This window comes from Drosophila simulans, chromosome 3R, assembly GCF_016746395.2.
Source record: "Drosophila simulans strain w501 chromosome 3R, Prin_Dsim_3.1, whole genome shotgun sequence".
In the NCBI taxonomy this organism is placed as follows: Eukaryota; Metazoa; Arthropoda; class Insecta; order Diptera; family Drosophilidae; genus Drosophila; species Drosophila simulans.
Window position 1 is genome coordinate 9,832,477 of NC_052523.2, and position 24,170 is coordinate 9,856,646.

Here is a 24,170-nt window from a genome sequence, read left to right on the forward strand (position 1 = left end):
TTTCGTAAATAACAGTACTCATATTAATTACAAAATGTATAGCCCATTAAGGATTGTTATTAAAGTTAATTTAAATTATTTATAAAAAACTTCTTTAAGAGTGCCAACTGTACCTTTGACGAGTGCATCTCCATCGCCATCTGTGACATGCGGTCAAAGGCGGACGCAGCATATGGGCCATGGGATAAAGGGGTCTTGTACACTATCCAATCGGGTTCTTGGGCACGGACATTTTGCCCGTCTAGGTGTAGGAATATGATTTCTGGTTTTGTTCTGGGCAGCGGTGTGCATTTCGTTCTCCTTGTTCTTTTGCGGTTGTCAGGTGGCACATGTGAATAAATCATTCGCGATAAGCGCGAAGTGAGTGCTCATGTTTATGGCCTTAATGGCTTTGGTCACACCAAATAAAATTTGCATTTCAGTGGCAAAACGAAGTAAAATCCGGCTCAGATAAGTTCGGAATAGGAGAAGAGTATGGCGGATAGATGCCATTGAGCGATAGCACTGATAGCTCTTAATTACCGCCTAATTAATTAAGAGATGAGCGATGTGCCCCGAATTTCCATTTCCAGTAGGCAGTGCGCTGGAAAGAGTCGGCGCTACTAGGCCGTGAGTGTGAGTATGTGTGTGCGAACACGCCCCCTATAACGAAACTACAGGGTGCGAACGAGATAGCTGCAGCACTTCCAAGACCGACTTGGTTGGTCGCTCCCTTCCAGTCGCACGTATGGCGACGCTGGAACGGTTGGTAATGGAACATCGTTCGCTCTGTCTCACTCCCACGCGACCGCGTCGCTTGGCGATCGCTCGTTGCCAGGACGACTGGAAGTGGCCCCAAACACGCCGCCCGCGTGTTCCATTGCCAGTGCGTTCCGCCAGGACTGGTTTTTCCATTCGTTTCGTGGCGCCGCTCAGTTCTTGTTGGAATCTCAAAGCGTTTACGTGGCCACAGCGCAGCAGAGTCACGATTGAAAGAGTGCGAGTGAGAGATAGCGACTTAGAGCACCGCGCCGAGTGCGAGTGAGAGAGCGCGCTCCATCGCCTTTGTGCCTCGTTTCAAATGCCCGTTTGTCCGTTTTTTTGGCACTGTTGTTCATTCATTCACTCGCTTCTGGCGCTCGCGTGCAGTTGCAGTCGCTGCTCCCTCCTAACGGTTGTTTCGCCGTCGCCAGAATCCCGCTAAAAGGTGCGTGCGTGTTTGTGTGTGCGTGAGTGTCCCCCTAAAAAGGCAATACAACAACAATAGAGGCGAAAACAGAAACAAAAGCGAAACGCAGCACGCGATACCCTGTAACTGGAGGTTCTGTAAAGGCTTCGAGGAGTCACGTGTGCGAATTGCAGACTGCCGGCGGTCATTCACTTCTATCTATTTTACTATTCCAACACACCCACGCGCGTGTGTGTGTGTGTGCGTGCCTGAAAAATGTCACTTTGACAACTCGCCTCTGGTTGCTCTGCCGGCTGCGCTGCCGGCGGATCTGCCGACGTCGACGTCGATCGTGCCGCAAAATGAAAATGATTTGCGTGCCGTTCTTGCGTTAGCGCTTTTGGTTCCGTGCCGATTTTGATTTCCTCTGTTGCATGCGTCGTCATCGCAAACATCGCCCATTGATAAACCAGAGCCCACGAGCAACAACACCACCAACACAAACGGCAAAAGTGCAAGTGAAAAAGCAAAAGTGTTGCCACGAAAGAACCAAAACAATAACCTGCAAATCGCAGCCACTCGAATCAAAACAAAACATCATAAACAACAACTCGTTTTTGAAAGCAATTGAAAAAGGATTGAGGGATTTTCACAGTTTTTCTGACAAGAAGAAAAGTTTTTTTTTAATTTCAAAAAAAGCTCATGCTTTTCAAATTAATTAACATTATAGGTTGACTTTAATGTTTAATAACTTGCTAACATAATCTGTTATATTTTTTCATAACGCGTAATCAGTTTAACTTATAATTAGAAGAATCACACTTCGTTAGAAAAGTGCCAATCTTTTCAATATTTCTAAGCATTTAGCGCTTTCTGATAAAAATTTTAATAAATTTATGTACAATATACTTTCAAGATTTATCAAAATATAATTTTCAAAATAAAGTAAATAACTTAATAGCATATTATACTTTTCTACAATACAAAGCAAAATCAAATCCTATTAGACAACGGCTCCATGACATTACCAAATTAAGTTAATTGGATTTATTTTAGATAAAGGAAAATCATTCTCCGTCGGGACTAATTAATAAATCTATTAGGTTGAACCAAAGTCATAGCCTTAGAAACTCAATCGAATGAAATAAAAATCAAAATTCCCAGCCTTTCTCAATTGCTGAATCACAGTTTCGCATTAAATCCCTCATTTAGCTCCAACCAACTGAAACTACAGTGCAATATTCACAAAATCAAAATAAAAAAAACAAAAGGAGCGCGAGAAATGAAAAAGCAAACAAAATGTAAGCGTGATGATAATTAAAAATAAATACAAAGAAGAAAAAACGAAATTTACGCGTGGCTACAACTCCGAAAGCGAAAACCGCAGCAGGATCTCAGCGGATCTGATCGCACTCAGCTCCTGGCTGTGTCTGTGTGCGAGTCCGTGTGTGTGAGAGTGTGTACGCAGAGCAAGCCAAATCAATAAATAAAAACCAATTACAAAAGGAAAAAAGCGAAATAAGAAAGCCACGACGAGGAAACAACCTGTACGACAGACGAGCAGAAGGCAGCAGAAGACAACAGCGAAATATTGATACGAAAAATAATAAGAGTTAAAATCATTCACGACGGCGACCATAACGAACTCCGCCCTAGCAATGAGCCAGCTGGGCACCGTCTACGCCACCAAGCGAAGGCGACGCAACGGCAAGAGGTGAGTCCAAGCCCCAGTCCAATCCGAGAACCAATACCGATCCGAATCCCAAGATACGGATTCAGATTCAGATATAAATGCACAGCGGGAGGCGGATTGTTTGTGGAGCGGGTTGTTGGGTGCTCTGTTATTACTGAAAGATTTCAATCAATGCGATTGGCTGCACTTGCCACTTACCAGCTTGCCACCTTGTGGCGCCACCCGCTGACGATCCATCAATCTCCGTTGCTACTGGTCTTGAATCCCCCAGATTCGATTATTAATCATCCGCTGCTGGCCACTTTGTTGACAAATTGCCATCGCCATTGACTTTTGACTTGGCCCTCGGATGAAATGAAGGGAGGTGAATCCCCCTTTTGCCGACCGATAGCCTCAAATTGATTTGCATTATGCATGTCGGGGCAGGTTACCGTGAAATTACAGTAGCCAAACAGTTGATGGAGATGATGATGAACGGTCATGCTGATGATGATGACGATGACGGCGGCCCCTCCGGCTGTTCGCTGGGGGAGATCGGAATCTGCCTGTCCCAAGGTGCACATAATTTCTGATAATTTTGTGTACTTAGCTGCTGCAGCCGCACAAAGCATAATGTTTTCAATATAAATATATGAGAACTCACGCATTATCATGAGCAGCGCTGCTAAATATGCAGAAGGCGAGGAGCGGCAACTGCAGCCCGGCCACGCCCCCTCGCCAAGTGCAGACCACCGATCGCTAATGTTGCGACCCCCATAATCAAGAGCCACTGATCAGCTTCAGCGCCTCAGTCTTCAGAAAGAGCGAAGAACGGGCAGCTCACGTCTGCGTAGATTATCTTCGGAAAAGCAAAGAACCAGGATCTATTTAGGAAAAGCATGCAGTTGATAGATTGGATAACTCATCTAATATAGCGTTTAGACGAACATCTACTTAGTTGTAGTCGGATTAGTAAACCAGTTATTAACAGTATAGTTCCGATTCAAAAAGTATCTTTCGGGGAATATTTACTACAATATTAACCGTTTAGCTTTAATGTTAAAATCTTACATTATATTGGCCTTATTATATTATATTATATTATTATAGGCCTTATTGATAATAATAACCTAATATGTTATTATGATATTATTTCTATTAAAACTCTACCAACTTAAACTAAAACATTTGTTTGTTCAAGGCGTTGTGCACTTCAGAGTAAGTTCCTTGTGTGCAATTTAATTCCCCTTCTCCCTAAATTTTGTTTTTATTAAAGTTCCCGGCTACGCCGTAAAACTTCAACTTAATACGTTTCACCATCGACAGGCAGTCGCGTAATTCGCTGTTCTTGCTAGTCTGATAAAAAAAGAAAAAAAAAAAACAATTACGCTTTACTGCAGTTGGCAAAAGGAAAAAAAAAACAGCAGGGCCTTCGAAGTGCCACCCCGTGGACCTGGCTGTGGACCTGGCTGTGGGCCTGGCTCAAAGCTGACACCGACTCTGACTCGCTCGAGTGACGCAAAATTGTCACCTTGCCTCTCCCTGCTGCAATGCACACCTGCAATTATTCGAGTGGCAGGTCGAGAGCCTCACTCTTTTAGGGTTTTGCGCCGAGCGTTGCATTTGCCCCTCGATCATAGTTTTTATTTTTTTTAATGCCTTTAATGAACTGATCAAAATGTGCTCCCTTAGCTTCAAGCTGCTCCGTTTTTAGTGCAATTTAATTGAGCTCCCAAGTGCTGGGAAGCAGCTGCCCCTTGAATTGGGCTGCTCACCCCTAGGTTCTAGCGAATATTACGCATACGACGCATAGGCTTACTGCACATTTGGCCAAGTTTGTTGTTTGCGTGCAACTATTTTATTAGGAACTTATCTATTCAATTGCATTTCAGCACTACAAAGTTTGTGGCAGGTAGAAGAGAGTTGCAAAATAAATATATTTGTATTTAAAGTTGCTTTATTTATTTTTAATAAGTATTTATTACAATGCTTATTCTCTCTATGTTTTTACCTGCTTCATTTCAATCGAACTTAATATTTGCTGTGCAATTTATTATCTGGCTGATCTAGGAATTCGCGGTTTTTTACTATCCTTCCGTTCTTCCTTTACCCCAAATGCAGCGACTTCAGTGCACAGTTTAATTGGAAGCCATTGCATCCGTTTCTGAGAGTTGTTGGCCATTACCACAAGTATTTAAAGTTGTGAGCTGCCCCTAACCCCTAAAACGGTGCCCCATCCTGCCGCCTGGAATCGCTGTGCCCCTCGCTGTTGGTGCTTCCACTTGTTGGTTGTTATGGATATATCAGTCCTGCTTTTGCTTTATTGATTATCAGCTAGTTGTTTATGCTCTCTATGCGAGCTTATTGTTGTTCTGGTTGCAGCTATGTACAGGAGGGGTGTGCGAGGGTATCCTCGTTATTGATTGCTGCAGCTGGTGTATCCTTTGAAATGCTCCTTTAAGCTGCAGTTGTGGCGCGATGGTAATTAGCCAAGTTGCAGTTGCGATTGTTGGTGTTGCAGGGGCTTAAAGTTCAAGCAGTCGCTTTTCATGCAGTTTGATTAAGTTGCAAAACTGGTACGTTTAAAGTGGGGGTAAAATAAATTTGTTTTCATACTCAAAGCTTGTCCAGATGATGTTTCATTTCCATGCTGAAATGTTTAAACATTTGTATATATTTATGTCCTTTAATATATATTTAAACTTATCTATTTTCTAATAGGGATCTATTTCCTCTGCCGCCTTTCGAAGTTAATTATTATTTTTGTGTAACTGAACCTTAAGTCCAGCCACATTCAGTTTCCCACTCCGCTTGCGGCAAATTAAATTCGTGAAAATTTTGATGAATTACACTTCGTAGCATATATGGAATGTTTCGTTCCCACATGCCAGGAGATCGTTGAGTGGAAAACCGCAGCCCACTGCGACATATGTTTTGGCCGCTTCAGTCGGAGCACGGCTTTCAGGGTCCCTATCCGACGACCATATGGCCAGGACCTCTTTTCTCGTAGGGCACATTCATTTGGAAGTCGCAGCTCAATTTAATGTTGGTCAAACGGGCTGACCAGCCGGCGGGCGATGAATGGGTGGGTGGGGGAGACACCACATGGCTTACGGTGGTGGGTTGCTCATTAGTTGCGCCTGCGCCCTCCACACAAAACCCGGTTCACATGGGGTTAAAAGTATCTCGGCTTGAAAGCCGGCCGACTGGCGGGTTATTCTATTTAGTTAATTACAAAGGAATGGGGGTGTCGGAGATCGGCAGATATACGTGTATGTGGGTTGAATGACATATGCCGGGGGATATCCTTAAAAAAATACTTTTAAAGTGTCTTGTCTGCATTTACAAACAACTCTCCGATTCATTTAAAGCCAAAACCTTGCCTTTTTTATGGACGATTTTCTATCGGGGACGCCGTGGCTAAAATGGCTTTAAATGCTTTTGCTACCGTCTTTGGTTAACCGTTTTCCACTGCCAGTTCGCTTCAGTTGCTTGCCGGCGATTATCCGTCTGGCAGTGTGTGTGCCCGAGTATCTAAGTATATGGGTATTCAAGTATCAAAGTATCCATATCTATAGTATTTGTAGCTCTCCTACTCGCCGGGTGCCTAGTGTCCGTGTGTTAGTAATTAACACCATTGCGTAATGCAGCGTATCGAAGCCTAAATAGTGCTGCTCCATATGCCAAACTGGGCGGCAGTGGGCCAGAGATTTGGCCAGGAGAAAGGGGTACGCCGATATCAGCCATTAAACGAGTGCCTCGAGTGTCTCTTTCTGTCTTCTGTCTCATTTGGGGCAGCTACTTTGTTGTCATTTATTCGGGCAGACTTCCCATGCCACCGCATCAGTCATGTTGGAAGGTGTTGAAGCGCTTACGGCCTTACAAGCGATTTAGTTGGTCTAAAACCATCGATTTGTCGGACTTTCCGTCTGGCCAGCGGATCAGGATCTCCGTGAACGGATCGCCTTAGTGTCAGTGAACTGGGGAACTGTTTGGAAGCGATGTGTTAGTCCACCATCCACTAATCCATAATACCCGGCTGACCACCTGCATTTGGCCAACCCCGAGCCTAGCCCAGGTTAGTCAGCGAAAGCAAAACAAAAGAATTTTGTATTAACCCAAAGCGTTCCATTAAAATCCACCACCGAAGTGCGGCCGGCAGTAAAAGTTCCAACAGCAGCAGCAGGAGGAATAGGACTAGCAGCAGGACCACAACCAGGACGCACTGTTGCCTTCTGCATATTTCTCTGTAGTTTTTGTGTTTTTCAGCTTTTTCGAGTGTGCGCTGAAGTGGAGCGCCCAAGGGGCTGGCCAGGAGCAGCGGGGTTGGGCGGGGTGTCGCTTGGGCTGCAGTCGGCGAGGAGGTGGTATCTGGCCCGAGCAGGTGATACTTTTAGTTACCTTTTCCCTTACCCAGAACCCTGGGCCCAAAAGGGATCGTTTAACTCTGGCAGTGAGCTTACAAAAGGCATTTTGTTGTAGAGAATGGGGGCTGAACGGAATTTTACGAAAATGTTAGCTTTATTCAGCTGCTCGAACAAATCAAATTATCATTGATGAAACTGAACCGTTAATTTGTTATTACTAGACTGGATTTGTTGATAAAATGTATTCTTAAATGTACCGCTGTTACTTAAAAAGTTAATAGCTTTTCTTCCCTATATCGAATTAAACTATATTATTATATTATTTTCGTATTATTGTATTACTCTTCTGTATATTTCAAGGAACTTTCGATTTATATACTGAAATATACAATTATTTATAATTTTAAATGGATGCTAATGTTTTAAGATAATTTTGCGACGGCTCCTATTGCCTAATTAAGAAGTTCGACAAGTGTTAGTTGATTACATTTTATTTATGTGGTTGAATGTCCAAGAAAACCCGAAATCAGATACAAATTTTAATAATTATTCGTTTTCGCTGGGTGATAAATGATTAAGGCCAAAATGCCAAATGCGCATCATTAGCGCACAGTAGCCCCTTTTTACCATTCTTGGCCCAATCCTGCGCCCCACTAAATCCAAAGGCCGCGCCCACCGTAGAGGGCAGGGTGGGAACCGCCCCTTCGTCTTTGCCCTCTTCTTCTTATTCTGCTCCCGCTCCTTCTTCCTGTTCCTAATTCGCCCACTACCACTCCTCTTCCCTTCCACCATCCCTGGCCGCCTTCCTTTTTGGCGTTCGCAGCTGTCAAAAGGTTTTCAAAGTTGCCTTTGCCCGGCGCTTTGATGTCGCCCCCGAGTGATTGTATGTGTGCGAGTGTGTGTATCTGTATATTAGCTACCCAAGTGTATGCTTGTGTGTGTGTGTCAGTAGTAGATACATTTTTTCCCAAAAGCCCACATGGCCTGGCTTTGGAGCTCCTTTTGGTGAGAGACCAAAAGAGATTCCGCTGCGCGAATCGCAAAAATGTTTAATCGATAAAATAAATGAGTTGCCTTTGCCACAGTTTAGCCGCTGTTGTTGTTACTGTTGCTACTGTTGTTCCTGTAGTTTCAGTTCCCCCGGCTGGCACAGTTGACGTTATTCTTGTGCGGAACTTTTGCCGCCCCATAGAACATCTACAACTAAAAGTATACCGAGAAGCAAGAAAGGAACCGAGCTTGACACAGGGGTAATCATAAAACTAAAAACGGCCGCACACTCACACTGTCCGTCGTTATAACCGTAGTTTTATGTACTCACTGCAAGAATGTATCTGGTAGATACAAATTGCTTTTGGCCGGGTAGATCATAAACTGAAAACCGAACTGAGGCGAAACTTTGGCGATGGGAAAACTGTCGCTTTGGCCCATAGATCAAACGCAATGGTCGGCCTCTCCAAAGCCATCGATAACATTTATCACTTCATTAAGCGAACGGAACGAACATTCCTCCGCCTCTGTTTGTACAATTAATATGCAAATGAGCCCCGAGGGCCTCGGGGTGGAGGAGATGTACTGCTTGTGGCATCTTAATGTGGCATCACCGCATTCGAAATATGCAAATAATGCGTTTAACAACTTAATTCGGTTCACAATCCATTCAAGAAGTGTTTGTGCCCCTCTGACGATTAGCGCGGGCCGTGAACCTGAGCCTGCGACCGATTCTTCCGAGATTCTCAGTCGCAGTCTTCGTTCAGATACACTGTAAACAAATGAGATGGATCGCACAAAGGATCTGAAACGTATATTGAGGCTACAGCCTTTATTAAGTTCATACTAAATAATTTAATTATAAATAAACCAATTGAACATTAGTTTGAAACCATCAGGAAAATGAATCGTCTTGTCTTTAATGATAAGCTAGTATTATCGTTATTGGTTAGATTATTGCAAATAATTATTATTATAGTTTTCTGTGTAACACTCTTCCGACTTGGTCTCCTCCAAATCCGATCCACCTTTTCTCCTCTTTTCGCCGCCTTGTTATCTTGACAGAGTTGCGCGATCGTTTTGTAGTCGCTTTTGGTTTCAGCTACTGCCTCTCGATTCACTTTTCTCGCATTCGGGTTGACAAAATTAATGAGTTGGCCAAGCTGTGAAGCTCCCCTCGCCACCACTGACTACGTGTGCTCCTCGTTAATTTTAACAGCTTTGGGATGCTGAGCCTTGAAATTTATGCGTGAATTTGGCGCAGATCCATTAAGTGGTCCATAGATTAGGAGGGTTCCTTTGTGGCCAGATTCTGTTGGCTGTTGGGGCTAAGTGACTGGACCAAAGTTGCAGCACGGTAGCAGAGTGGCATGTTCCTCAGTTGACAGCTTTCCTAAATGGCGCTTAAATTCGAGCCTCGCTCTTATAGGCCCCTCTTTGTTTTGACATTTTTATATGCAGAAATGTAAATTCAATTAATTGTGACATTTTCAAGGAATATCACTGTGACAGTTCAGATACGAGTGTGTCTGGCATTTTTATAGTCTGGATGTAGATGTATTCTCTACATTCTCTATCAACAAGTGGGTGGTTGTTTAAGAGTATGCAAAATCAAATTAGTTGCAGTAAAAGTAAGCTGTGATGACCCACAATATGCTGTTGTTGTTTAGAGTTTTTCGGTTTTGGACACGCTACTTGGCGTTTTTATAGGTGCCGAAAGGGTTGCCGCCGATTTGGTGGCAAGGGGGCACATCTATCAGGTGCAGTGGCGGCACGCAGCTCTCGACCAACACGCATAGGCCAAAGTCAAAAGAGCTACCAACTGATGAATGAATGAATGAGTGTCTGGTTGGGTCTGGTCTGCGTGAGTATATGAGTGTGCCAGTTGCTAACGGTTTGCTGCGATTTTGGCGCCAAATTGAGCGTGTTATGATCAACAACAGCAGCGGTAGCAAAAGCCACCTGAACACGCTGCGTATGCGTAATGCTTTGCATGCAAGCCGGCCGAGGAAGCGAACCGAAGGCGTAGACAGCTGAGCTGGATGCCGTGAACTCACGTGCCCCCCAAAGGATTGCGTGTCATTTGTTTATAAACATATCACAAAGGCACGAGGAAGCGGGACTTTTGAAGCGGGGGTGCCGGCTGAACTCTGCCGTATGCAAATCCAAGTCAGAGGTCGAGGGTCGTCGTGGGGATTAAGCAACAATCGACACTTGCAAATGGGAACATATTCGAAAGGAAAGTTTTCGTTTACTTGCTAAATTTTGCAAATTAGACAGCTTGTGGATTCCCACACCAACATAACTTTGTATTATTCGTAAATTGATCCGTTTTGGGATTTCCCCTTGTTATTTTTTGCAATATACAACAAATGCTAATATGACAAATGCATCTATACTTAGGGTTACTAGGTCACTTCATCTTATGACCTGACCAGGTTGATAAGCTACCTTGGATAGTGGATAGGGATAGTTTAGATATTGTAATGAATTATTCAGATGCCTCGTTATAGTTTTTATAATTAACATATGTCCTGGCATACTATATTTATATATATTTCAATTTGTGATTTGATGATAGTACGTATAAATACCGCAGTCTTTTAATTAGTTTTTGTGATTAAGCCTAATAAATTTGCTTCAAGCTTTTTAATATATCTACCGCTGTGGACAACAGTGGGTGTGGTGCGTCGGGATTTAGGGCTTATATCGTATCTGCTAGATCTCTGGACTTTGCTTTGGCGTTTTGTGGGCGAGACGACAGCCTTGGACCTTGCAATTTGTGTCAACCCAATCGAGACACACATATACCACCACCACCACGGTCCGCAATCCCTGGGCTCCTCCCACCGATCCGGCCAACGAAACCCCAATCCCAAAAGTCGTCCGCATTGTAATTTCTTTAAAAGCAATTCATTTCATAATGGGAAAAGGAAAGAAGAAATGTGAAGAAGAATGCCGAATGGGTGGGATGGGTGGCAAAGCAGGGAAGCAACGCAAATGGCGAAAATAATACATGAGGAAAAATGTATAGAAAGGACGAGGACGACGATGTCGACAAAGCTGAAGGAGAATAAAAATGGCTTTTTGGGGCTGAAAGTTCGCAAGGAACGTGGAGCATACAGATACACACACACACACACACACACCTCTGCAGATATCCTTTGTTGGCTAGGATTCCTCTCTAAACTCTCTCTGTGTTTCTCCTGCTTGACGTTTTTATGGCTCCCAGACAAAAGGTTGAGCCACCTTTTACCTTTCCACCGCCGCCGCCGCCGAAAGTTCTTTACTTTTTGGAAAGTTGTTTATGGAATTAATTTTATTTCCAGTACTTGCCGTCCTACCTCTGATCCTTTGCCGTTGCCTTTCCCGTTGCCCTTGCCATTTGGCTTCCTTTTCATTCCCTCGCCATACATATATAGATAATAAGAAAATTATACATTTTATGCCGCGCAAACTGAGAGCAAGAGGGGCGCAAAAAAATAATACACCGCATTGCCCCCAATTTGGCAGGGGCCTCAATTTGGCCTGGCTTGGAAATTATTTCTATGTCGATTCCCTTTGCTAATTCGCAGCCTTGACTGGCGTCCTCCAGTGCATTCCGATGCGTCTAACGGTTTCGTTCATCAATATAATCATGCCGCCGAAGTCCAGCTATAAGTTCGCTCGTTTATCCTTTTTTGTGCCCAGACACTGATCATTTTCAAATTTCTTCGTAATTGGCCATTTCATTAAATGCGTTCGTTCGATTTGAATTGATTTGATGAGAGTTCTTCAGGTTAAAGAATACCACATTTAGCGTCGATTTGCGTAGCCACTGGAATCCTAGTGGGTCTCTGCTGGAATTGCTATCTGCGATCTCTTTATCCTTGGCTGCCGGGCGACAACTTGGCATTCCTTCTCCTGCAGGACAACACCTTGGTGGCACGATAATAGGATTGGGATTGGGACTGTTCCGATATCAGCAGTGGGGATTATCCGGCCAGCGACAATTTGAGGCAACATGTCGTCGTCCAGTTTTGTGACACCAAACGGACATGCCACTGACAATTACCCGGGAACCTGCTGCTGCTGCTGCAGCAAAAAAAAAAAGTACAGGACGAGGTCCGTCAGCCAATTAACTTAACGCGACAATATCCTGCAACAGTCCGCGTCCTTTTTTCCGCCACTCGTGTGTGTGTGTGTGTGTGTGCAGTCGAGCAAAAAGTTTTCCAAATAAAAACAGCACACACAAAAACTCAAACGGCAAACAAAGCATCTAAAAAATTTCAAACAGTGACAAAAAAGCCACGCAAACGCGAAGGGAAAAGGGTTGGAACGGCCATGAAGGGGGTCGTCTCATAAATTACAACAATAATTATATTTAATTACCGCAATTACCCATGTAATAATGTCAATGAAAATGATGAGACAAAAAACAATTAAAAAAAGAACACAGTGCAACACACAAAGTGGAGCCAGAGATGGAGGTAACTCCGAGAACGCAGCTTATAAAGACAATCCGGCAGAACTGTTCCACTTATCCGCTTACGGGCAGAGATAATGATGAATTAGCGGCAAAGCTCTTGAATCCCAGTCCAACCACGAGCTAATCCAGATTGCCACCACTCAAGTCCGATTCTTGATTCCTGATTCTTGATTCCCCATTTCCCATTCCCCGTGCCCCATCATAAACGGATTTTGCATTTATGAGTTCTGCGGCTCCATTCCCGCACAACCCCATGATAATAATATCACATACTGCATTTGGCTTTACAATGGTATTTTTGACTCGTCCTCGGTTTGGGTTGCGTTGGGTTTGCTGGGTCCTCGAACATTTTATGACATTTAATTGGAGTGGCTTCGGATTGCGGTCCGACTTCTGATTTGTGGGCATATTCCCGTTTATGATTTGATTCATGGAAACTGTTAGAGGTGGAGCCGGGTAATAGGCCCGATTAACTTTCTTGAATCGCAATCAAGGCATGGGACTTAAAATGTGGAAATATAATAAGTTAATTCATAGGAAGAAGTCGATCGATTAGTTCAATTATATTTGATATAGGTATCCATTTAGGAAAAATGGGCTTTTCGTTATGAAGTAAGGAATATGAAGAAATATTTAAATGATATACTTCTGTATTATATACATTTTTTTTATTTACATTTACATATTTTCCTAAACTGTGCATTCATTCAACTTATAAACAAAAGTAGAGTCAACAGCACATTTTCTCGCATTAACCGAAAAGCGATTCGAAAGTGAAATGTGCCGGTCATTAAAGATATCCTTATCACGCACTGCAGATACAAAGGGGATCGATTGTGCAATTCACCCACTCCTTGCGGATCGACTAATCAGAGAACCAAGTGGGCATAGCTAATCGAACCCACCCACCCTTGATTGAGTGTCCGTTTTATGGTTGTAATCCTCGAGGGCCGTTGAAACATCTGGGGGAGGATATATCGAGGTCCATTGTGCGACTGTTATTATGTAGTTTGGGGTAACTGATAAGTGCAATTAATATTTTTTGACCTTTTCAAGTTCACGCCACCGTCGTCGCCAGCTGACGCGGCCGAGGCCTCATACGCTCTAGTTTCAGTTCTATTTAGGGAGCCACTTTCCATTTATGCATGAAAATTGTTTTGAATTTCCCTTTCACTCACTTCCTCAATTTTCATTTCACCCCCAGCCTGAAGCCGCCGCCCAAGGATGGCGTCACAAAGAGCAATCCATCAAAGCGGCATCGGGAGCGCCTCAACGCCGAGCTGGATCTGCTGGCCTCGCTGCTCCCCTTCGAGCAGAACATCTTGAGCAAACTGGATCGACTGAGCATTCTAAGGCTGTCTGTTAGTTATTTAAGAACCAAAAGTTATTTTCAAGGTGAGTGCTAGTCCGCTATATATGTATACATATATATGGGGAAAACACCCTCTCAACATACGGCGCGTAGCAATTTCGGCCTATTAAATCGATTATGCCCGGCCGGAGGAACTCCCCGTTCTGGGTTTGGTTGGTCAGACTGCGGCCCAGACCCTAAACAACATGACTCATAAATGATTCAAAACTAATTTCAACGCCGCGCCAGGAGGTCCTCTCCTCCCGAAAGGTGAAAAGGACCAACCGACCAAGCGACCGACAGACAGACAAACACACGCACGTGCTGTTGACGGATTAAAGAACAGGAAGGAAGCAGCCAGCAGCGTGGGGCGGTCTGGAACAAAGCGACTAGGGGCTAAAAAGCACACGGAAAATTCGGAAAAATTTAGATCTTAAAAACACACTACAAAGGTGTGCGGAAAACAGAACTTGCAACATTCAGTTCTTAAAGCAGAATCTTTCATGGAACTTCATAGCCATTTTGCATAAAAAACAAATTGTTCTTTTTGATAATGACTTCATTCATTATTATTTCAGTTCTTAAATACTAAGAAAGCATAACTTATTTTCCCCAGTGCGTTTGATAATTTCCGCAGCTTTGTCAGTCGGGAGCGGAATTAGGAAACAACCAGGAGCTGGAGGAACTAGCATATGTATCTACTTCTCTCAGGGGTGCTTTAGACTTACTTGACCTAGGGGTAGTTGACCAGTTGGGATGTAGAGGGACTCCGCGGGGTCAGCATATTTGGATAATTTAAATTAATTAAAACAAATGCAATAAACTCTCGGGCCTTGATGGCTTGATTAACGATTCGCCCGTCCGTCCGAGTTCGTTGGCATTTCGCGTTTGTTTTAATGACCAACACAAAAAAATGAAAATAAAGAAAATATTTAATTGCTTCATTCGCTTTCATTTGCGATAAATGCGGCGGAGAGATGGGCATATACATATGTGTGGCACGACAGCTTTAATGGTGTTTCAGTGCAGAAATAAAGCGCCTCTGAGACCGAAACACTGATCCTGCCCCCATCTAATGTGTAAGCCCACGTGGCAAAATCGAAATCGAAGAGTGAACGGGAAAAGGTACCAGAACTTTAGTAAATATTTTGACAATTAGCGGTCAAGCGAAGTTCAGCGTTAATTGCACTGGCAAACTGTTGGCTTAGAGGACATGTACACGAAGGAAAAAGGAGCAACCGTCCAACCGGCCACGTGCCGCATTGTGCATTGTGAAAAGTCAATATAAACATTAGTTTCCTTTGCCAGCGGTGGCATCCCCCGAAAGGACTCTTTCGGGGAACCTCGCAGGACACTCCAAGTTGTAGCTACAACGACAACGACAACGACGACGGGTTAATGGACCAGAACCGTTGCGGCGTGTGCCCCGGTGAGTGGACCCTGCCCCCGACCCTTGTTTATTATCCTGCCAGGGGTTGTCACACAACACGGCGCGAGGTCAACGCTTTTGTTTCCATTTCGGTTTCGTTTGTTTGCCCAGATAGATGTTCTCGGATATTATCGGGATCATTTAATTTACAATTAGTGTTTGTTTGCCATCGAACCCTTAAACCTGGGAATGGGAATCGGTTTAGGTTGCTGGTCATCCAAATGTCCGAATGCGACGTGTGCCGCTCATGGATTACCAGCGGAAGCACTCAAGACGATTAAAATTGATTAGATGGTAACTGGGTGGAGGAAGGAGGATGCTGCCTTGGCCATGTATTCGCCAGACAATGTATATAGGTATATGTATGTACATATCTGTTTTTGGGGGTGTTGGATCCCATCTGCAGTTGCTTGACCCTGACTTGCGCAAAAAACTTTTGCTACCCGAAACCGAAAACAATACGGAAAGCGAGACAGCAAAACCAAACTGGAAATGTTCTCTATACGGGAGAAAAAAAATATAAGCGGCATTTGTTTTTGCATTTGTTGTACTATTTTTTGGGCGACCACGCCCCTTCAGCCCGACCGCCCCCACTCTTTCTTTCTGCCGTATTTTCGTGCTTTTCTGTGCGCTTTTTCCTCTATCTCTGGGTTTGGTTTTGGCCGCAAACTAAATAATTAAAGCGCGCTGCTAATGGGCCATTGTCTTGGCCCGAATCCAATAGGGGGTGGGATGGAACTAGTAGGGGGTAACTGTCCATAATTGCCAGGGCCACCTTTCGGCTTCTAGCCATAATTGTTAAGACTCGCAATTTCTTCATTTTTAATGCCCGGTGCTCGGTGTTAAGACTCCTGTCTCTGGGTTCGACGTCTGCCTAATTGATGAGTTGCGTAATTAAGTGGCAAGGGGAGATGTTGAAACAATTGCTGAAACAACATTAGTTCTTATGACCCTTTAGATATTGATTGCCTCTGTTTTAACGATTATTATTCATTCTATTCAACTTTCTGCGCGCAGCACGCTAGGCTTTAAACGCAGTTTTCTCCTGTCCAAAGCGAACCCCCACCTGGCGTACTAATGCCATTAAAATGGTAGTAAAAAGCGGACCATAAGCAAATTAAGTTCCCAAGAAACGCCGCCAAGTGCTCTGCTATCCCATTGAGCAGCTACTTCAAAGATTTGGTAACTTGAGATGGGAACGCGTTTACATTTGCATTGGCGTTTCGCCAAGCCAACGAGTTCCCACACACTATTAAAAATGCACTGGAAAAAAATAGCTTCGATCTAAAAATTCGTAAAAATACAGTCCCTCCTTTACAAAACCAAAACAGAATTAAATTTTCTAGTGGGCTTAGTGGGCTTTCGAAAAATTTGTCATTACCTCACTGATATTACATAGAAAACAAAAATAACTAGGAATTATCAATATTAATTTTCATAATATTATATCAGCTTGAAGTATCTCTATCCCACATTTCTTCGCATAGATTTGCTGGCGAATCATGTCGCCATTACTTATGACTTGGCCTTCGGCGCTCTTTTAACTGGTTCTCGGGGGCTCGTGGGAAGCGGCAGTGCTGTGGAAACCTGATGGGCATATTGTGAATGAATCTGCATCGCTGGCATTCAGGCACCTGAAACATGGGACAACTAAGCTGGGAGGCATACGAGTCACCCACCGATTATTGGCCACGACAAGGTCACTTGGTCAGCCCGTCTGGCCCGTGGGTCTCTTTTCGCCCCATTTCTCCTGCAGCAAGGCATTTATGTTATTATCAAAATTGCCTACAGGCAGCTGCTCCCAATTGGCTTAAAAAGTCAGCATGGTGCATGCGAGGGGGATGGGATGAGGCCAAGGCTCAGTTCTTAACCTATAAACATAGTAAAGCCAGTTCCAGCGGCATTTGGCCAATTTTTCGTACATTGTAACATGACTTTCGTGCGTTGCTCCAGTTAAGGCCCAATCCAGCCCCCTTAACCCTCTGCTGCCGACTGGGCTCAAAACCAGACAATGAATGGGTCGCAGGCGGACATGCAATCAGTCAGGCGATGGCGATGGTGATGGCGATATCGATGCACTTGCCTACCAGCTCCAAGTAGGTGTTGTTTCTGTTGGTTTCGGTTTGGCTGGTTAGCTTGTTTTTCCTCTAAGGCGTCGCATTGTCACGCCGGCCAATGCTCAGCTGTTTCCATATGCCGCACACAAGTGTAGCTTAAACTAGTATATAATGTATATGCACTGCTCGGGGGAGACAACATTGCGTGACTTACGTAGGTCGCCACCCCCTCTAGTTCCTCCTTACCGTCGGGTTAAAAGATACCATGTCTAAAGGCCTAGTTCAATTTAAAGTCCAATAAACGATGTGGCTACTTTAAAATGGTTCTTTCTGTAATTGCGTACGTACGTTCTTCAACACCTAAACCTTCAAAAGACGAAGTGGATTGTTTATGGGATTTAAAAGCCTTGCATAGAGCAGGGTTTTGGTAAAGACAGTAGTTATTCTAATGTCTTTGGTTTTACAAAGCTTAATAAAAGATGTTCTTTAAGTTCCTAAATCAATAACAATATATACCAGTATCATCTTGAAGCTGTATATTCCATTTTATCTCTTAAGCAATTGTCCTTATTTCAATGAGATTTTTAGGATGAACTTTGTTAAAATTTGTTAGTATACTACAATAGATAATAAACTTATATATTATCGATCAGTTATGTTATGTTATCCTTGCTATATTTAATCATAAACTAAAACACACCTTACAATATGTTTGGAAAAGCAGTTCATTTTAATCCCTACAATAATCACTGGTAATAGAATGTGTCTATTATTTCCATCTACACATCCTTATGCCAATCTATCCTGGCGAAGCAGACAGCTTATTTATCGGCTCCTATTTAATATTCCCCTTACCAAACGATATTTCACACACCCTTTGCACCTGAAAACCAAGTTCTTGTATCGAGCCAACTATCCCCGCCCACCAGTTAACCTTCTTCCTTTGACCCAAAACGGCGGCGGGGTGCATCCAAAAAGCGCTGTCACTCCGGACAGCTGCCAATGGTTGCTGGTGGTGCCGCTGCGGATCTCTGGGTGGATGGCTATGGATACCTGGGGATATATGTACTACCAACACCGTGGCTGTCAGTTTTCCAATCAAATCCGCTGATGAGTTTGACATTTCCATGACATATTTGCTTCTGTCGGCACGGAAAATGTTTGCCAAAATGTCAGAAAATTTAAACTTTATTTATTATTCTGCGCCAAGCCGTGCCACCAGACCCGCCGGACACGCCCAGTTCCAGCTCCATCTCCAGCTCCAGCCTAAGCATAATTGACGCCACCTTTGGAAAAGCGGAGGAAATGCGGGGAAAATGTCCGAGAGTTGGAGGTGCCGTCAGTGCAACGTCATTAGGGCGAGAATCTTTCGGGTCTTCTTCGCTCGCTGCGCACGCTTTTCCTCTGCCATTTCCCAACTTGTTTCCACATTGGTCTTTCTCTCTGTCTGGCTTTTCTCTTTGGCCATTTGGGTGGGGTTTTCCAACGCCGCCATTTTTATGTGTGTACATCATCGAGCGGTGCGGAGAGTTTGTGACCTGCATGCCCCACCCTGATAGCCGAGATTTTGCGCTTTTCCGGTCGTTCGCAGCACAAGATTTTCATCCACCGCCGGCGGTTCACGGTGGATGGTCGTTTAACGACTCTTGGGGGGTGGGTTCCTTCTAAAGATGGAAGCTCAAAGAAAATGGGGGAAAACAGCTGCGGAAAATGCGGAGAATTTGTCGTAAATTTGGTTTATACGCCATGTAATAATACAATGTTAGTGCAATAAAGGGCGCCATGACAGATTTTGTAACCCGAAACTCCGGACGGAAAAGCTAACCCAACCCAAATCTCTCCATCCCCCTGGCAGAAATTAATTAAATGAGTTTATGCACGTACAAAAAAATTAAAATATTCCACCAGAAATAATAAAAAAGCAGCGACAAGCAAAGAAATGAATGTAAACTGAGCCTAATTAAATTATGAATAATTACGACCGCGTCCTAGGCCAAGTGGCTGTAAAGGATCACGCCAGGATTACACGCACATGATGCAATTTGTTTGGGCCACATTAGGCGATGGTGGGAGGGGCCGCTATTTGTTTTATCGCACTCTCGCTAAAATGAACAATCTTTCTCCTGAGTGGGAGCGAGTCACTTTTGTTAATTTGATAAAAAGGTCAAAAAGGCCGAGATTAAAGTCAGGCGACAAGGAGCTCCAGTTTGCGGTCAGGCGGGTAAACCTGGTCAGAATGGCCAGGAAAATGTGGTTGCCAGTGTGCGGGGAGTGGGGCTTGGAATGCTAACCTGCTAATTGAAATTGAAGCCAAACTCCAAGAGTTTTTTCACGTGCTTAAGGGTTGCACTTGGGTGAAAGTTCGGGGGAAATTTTCCCCGAGGCTTGCCATGCGTAAATTAACTTTGCCTTTGTTTTTATTTAAGCCGCTGTTTTATTTCTCTTCAACGTTTTTTATTTCACCCATTTGCGTTGATAAAAATCATAATTTATGACATCAGCTGGCGTGGCATAATTTTTGGCCAGGACAACACTCTTAGCCTAACCACCCTCATCCCGAAATGAACTCCGCGCCCGAAAACATTTTACTAATATTGTGAAAATATATGAAGTTTCATTTCTTTTATCGTTTATCGCACATAAATCAATTTTTGTGACAAATTTATTATAAAAACCCGCTCGGCTCCCACAAAATAAAACTCCGCCGCCAAGAAATAAATAAACAAAAGTAATGGATGGGGGAAAATAAAATGAAATTTTCCTAGGCAAAATGGCGGCCTAGTCGTCGGTGCTAGGGGTGAATAGTTCAAGGATTCAACGGAGTGGGGGTCCAAAGGGGGGCGAAAGTTCTCATAAAATATTACAATGACACCATAAACAATTTTTAGTACTTTGCCAAAGCCGTAAATATTTATTGTACGAGAATTTTCGGGGAGCTGAGACAGGCACACATACCCATCACTGGTATATATATCTATGATATATTGGGTTCTTATGAAGTTACTATGGTTATGCCAGCCCGTCTCCTCCTCGAGGAAGGTGGAAGGTGGGTTTGTAAAACAATTGAGTGGCTTATTTATGGCCAAGCAATTTCCTCGAATTTATTCCGTCTTTTAAGTGAATATCAAATATTTATGGTTAATAAAATATCCCAGAATGCTGACGTTTGTAAAATATATATATATTTCCCTCTACTTCTCGACTTGCAGTTGTTATGCATAAGGATAAGGAGGATAACGGAGTCCTGCCCCACATACACGCACATGACGGCTACAGGACACGAGAACTGGGCGCCTTCGAGCACGGCCTGTTGGATGGTGATATGTTCCTCCAGGTGAGTCCCGAGTCCCGAGTCCAGCTAAAAGAACCCCGTCCCCATCAACTCCTCTCAATCGCCCCGATTTGTCTTCATCAGTGTTTTGTTTGATGGCTTCATTGGCCAGGATACGTGGTGTGTATTGCTGACTGGGTGGGGGTTAAGGGGAATAATCAATCAGCGTCTGGTTAGCCGAGAGAGTTTCTATTGATAAATACTGGGCACGCAATCGAGAGTCGGTGGTGAAGGTCTGGGAAAATCCACTTCCTTCACTAATATTCTGTCATTTGTAATTGTCAGCAATTAATAAGTTCTGGAATTGATTAAACTAATTGAAAATTGGTCATGCACTAACCGGAAAAGCAGATCAATTTAATGAAGTGAAATATTTTGAATGCCCCATTAAAATTAGCCATATAGAATGGATCTAAATCTAAAGTATAGTATAAGTTGCTCAAAATATTTTAAATATTTACAAATAATAATCAATTACTGTAGGCATACCCCACTTGTATATTATGTATATATTTAAATAGGAATTAAAAAATGGACCATTGGTATTTCTTAAATTAAACCGAATTTGTTTGCACGGCGCATTCAATCAAAAAAGTAATAGCCAATTCATTAAATTAAATCGAGCATTTTCACGTCCACGTATGCAAACACAATACGAATAATTTTTGATTTACGATTTCAGTACAATTAATTAGTAGTTATCATGTTGAAGTGCAACAGCTGCACCGAAGTGGAGCACACATAAAAAATTATGCATTTCAAGTTTATGTGCCAAAATACTCCAATTAAATTGTCGCACAGCAAACTCCTCCCCCCGTTAGCCGCTGCACTCCATAGTCGCCGCCTTGGGGCAGTTGCATGTTTTTGCTGAATTAAAAGTGCATGTGTGCCGCCTCGGTGTGTATTTGTTTGTTGCACTGTCCGAGGCGCCAACATATGCACTTGTCACAGTCATGACAGTTTAATTTAATGCGCACATAGCTCACCGGGCATTGGAGCAGGCGGCCACCGGGCGAGTGGTGCTGCCACAGCTGACACTGCCCCCTGACCCCCATAGCAGCACTGCAGCACTCCACCAACCATCACTCCGCCCAGACAGACACACGCAATTGTGCAACATGCACTTGCAGCGGCAACAACCTCCTTTTTTATCGCACATGCCGCTTTTTTCGGCTGCACTCCACACACACAATTCAATGTCAAAGTCCACCAAAGTAACCACCCGCCCGAGTGCGCGGTATGCACCACATATACATATGTATGCATGCGGCACAAGTGGGGCAATGCACGTTGCAGTTTCGTGTTCGCCTGCATTACGTATACGCAGGGTGGCCCGCGAGCGAGCGGCGAATTTGAATGCAAGCCAAAAAAAAAAGAAAAGCACTCGACTGCACCACCCTTTTCCTGGCTGCAGCTAATTGTCGAGCTCAAAACTGCACAATTGTGCATTTCCGTGCATATTTTTAGTCTGTCTCACAGCGAGAGAGTCCTTTTGGCCAAAAAGGGGGCCGTCGTGAGGTGTGCATATTTAGTTTTAATACCTCGGGTATTTGTTACCTGTTGCCCGCGAAGTTTTACTTTTTGCTGCAGCTGTTGCTATTCCTGTTTATTATGGGTCACATATTATCATTAGAAAATGGCATTTTGTCACGCAGCTTAGTTGAGGGCTAGCACTCACACACACACACACACACACACACACACTGGCGCAACATTTAATTGTCTTCCGTTTTCACTGAAAGTAAAACACTTTCAACACTTTGCTTGCCAACATGATATGAACTGAACTTTCCATGCAACACTGTTTGGCGGCAGATTCGCCGAAGATATTAACTGACGAGGCACTTGGCGGTGGTTTGCCTCCATCGCTGGGGTGGGCTTTATTAAGCAATTATCTAGACAAGCTTGGGCAAATTGGCCAAACTAGAAAGGCGCCTCCCCTCCGAATAAAAAACCCCGCCCTTCAAAAGTCTTTCCTGCATCTGGCTAGGAAATGATAAAATAATCGCTGCCAACTTATCAAATCTCACAACAGAAATGCCAGATTTGCCACACACACACATGACCATATGCCATACAGCCTCTATACTCCGGATCCCCCACTATAAAGACGGGCGGGTATTATTAAAATCGCATTAGAAGACGCCGCAGACGAGCTTGTCTAAATTGTAGCTGCGGGAGCAACAGAGAGGCCTCGATGCGCCATCAGGTGGGAAAGGGATGGAGCGCAGAAACAATTAGACTGTGGGGAGAAATCTTTCTTGGCCGTATAAAAAGGTAAAATGCCGCAAGAAATGAAAAGATACGAGCACAAAAAAAAACAGTGTAAAAAAAGAAAACAACAACCCGTTAGCAGGACTCATATACAATATTTCAGATACACTTTCTTAATAAGACACTAAAATTGTATAGAATGTAGTATAATGTCCTTTATAGGGTATCTAAGAAATAGGTAAGAAATAGCTCATAACAGAACGAAAAGATAAAGAATATGGACTTTGTTACAGAAGATATGCATGCAATCCATTTGCTATCCACACCACACATGGGTATAGAGTATCCGTAGTCTTTGTAACCTCTCTGAATCCATATCTGTTCGCTGACTGGCTACCGTTGGAGATCTTTATGACGATTATTGATGCCCGGACCAGTCCGCGTGGCCTGATGACAATCCATGCTGCATCCATATGTATGTTATGCCATGGCAGCACCACATCCTTGCGGGCTGTTGATGCGTTTTAAATGATGACGCCACTTAGCATTTATGTCGGCTAATGCCAACTCTCGCAAGGAGTGGCTTGGTTACCCGCTGTTCGGCCCGATCTCCGACCAGATTCCAGGTTCCAGATTCAAGATCCCTCGGCTCCTCTGCGGTCAATCCTGTGCCTGCTGCTGCTGCTGCTCTGTAATTAGCAGCAATCGCGCACATTTTTCTCCGACTCAAAATGGGGGGACCGCTTCCTTTCGCTGGAGCTCGATATGGTGGCTGCAAATTGATATTTAAATACGCCCGTATTAATTACGCGCCGTATTTGTTGTATGTGCGGTGCTGTTGTTGTTTCTTTTTCAGTTCGGTTATATTAATTACGACCGCACCGCCACGGAGGCACTAATGGAGCATTGGCAAATTTGTCTTTTCGAGCGGCCAGTGGTGGTTCAGTTTCAGTTTTCCTTCTCATTTTCACTTCACACGTTGCTCGGACGGATTGGGCCGTCTAAATAACGGTTAGTTCCAGTCGAGATCGGCCGAGAATCGCATGCGTCGCCGCCATTAGCAGTCCATAAAACCCGACTTTAAAATGCAATCAAAAACAATAATGCGCCAAATAATAAACAAAACAATGAAGCGTCGTATTAA

At 43.8% G+C, this 24,170-nt stretch overlaps 1 protein-coding gene across 7 annotated transcripts in view; it reads left to right on the plus strand.

The window, feature by feature from the left end:
• Window positions 1-213: 213 nt before the first annotated feature.
• Window positions 214-24,170, plus strand: part of LOC6727832 (single-minded homolog 1) — a 30,218-nt gene continuing 6,261 nt past the window's right edge. For 2 of the 7 annotated variants that reach the window (XM_016176590.3, XM_039294904.2), the window contains exons 1-4: window positions 728-1,186; window positions 2,360-2,861; window positions 13,849-14,039; window positions 20,691-20,815. In XM_016176590.3, the coding sequence (XP_016034417.1) occupies window positions 2,806-2,861; window positions 13,849-14,039; window positions 20,691-20,815 (372 nt within the window). In that variant the 5' untranslated portion in view covers window positions 728-1,186; window positions 2,360-2,805. Of the gene's footprint in view, window positions 1,209-2,359; window positions 2,862-13,848; window positions 14,040-20,690; window positions 20,816-24,170 lie in introns of all 7 variants that reach the window. The other 5 variants (XM_039294905.2, XM_039294899.2, XM_039294902.2 and 2 more) reach the window with 5 other exon arrangements.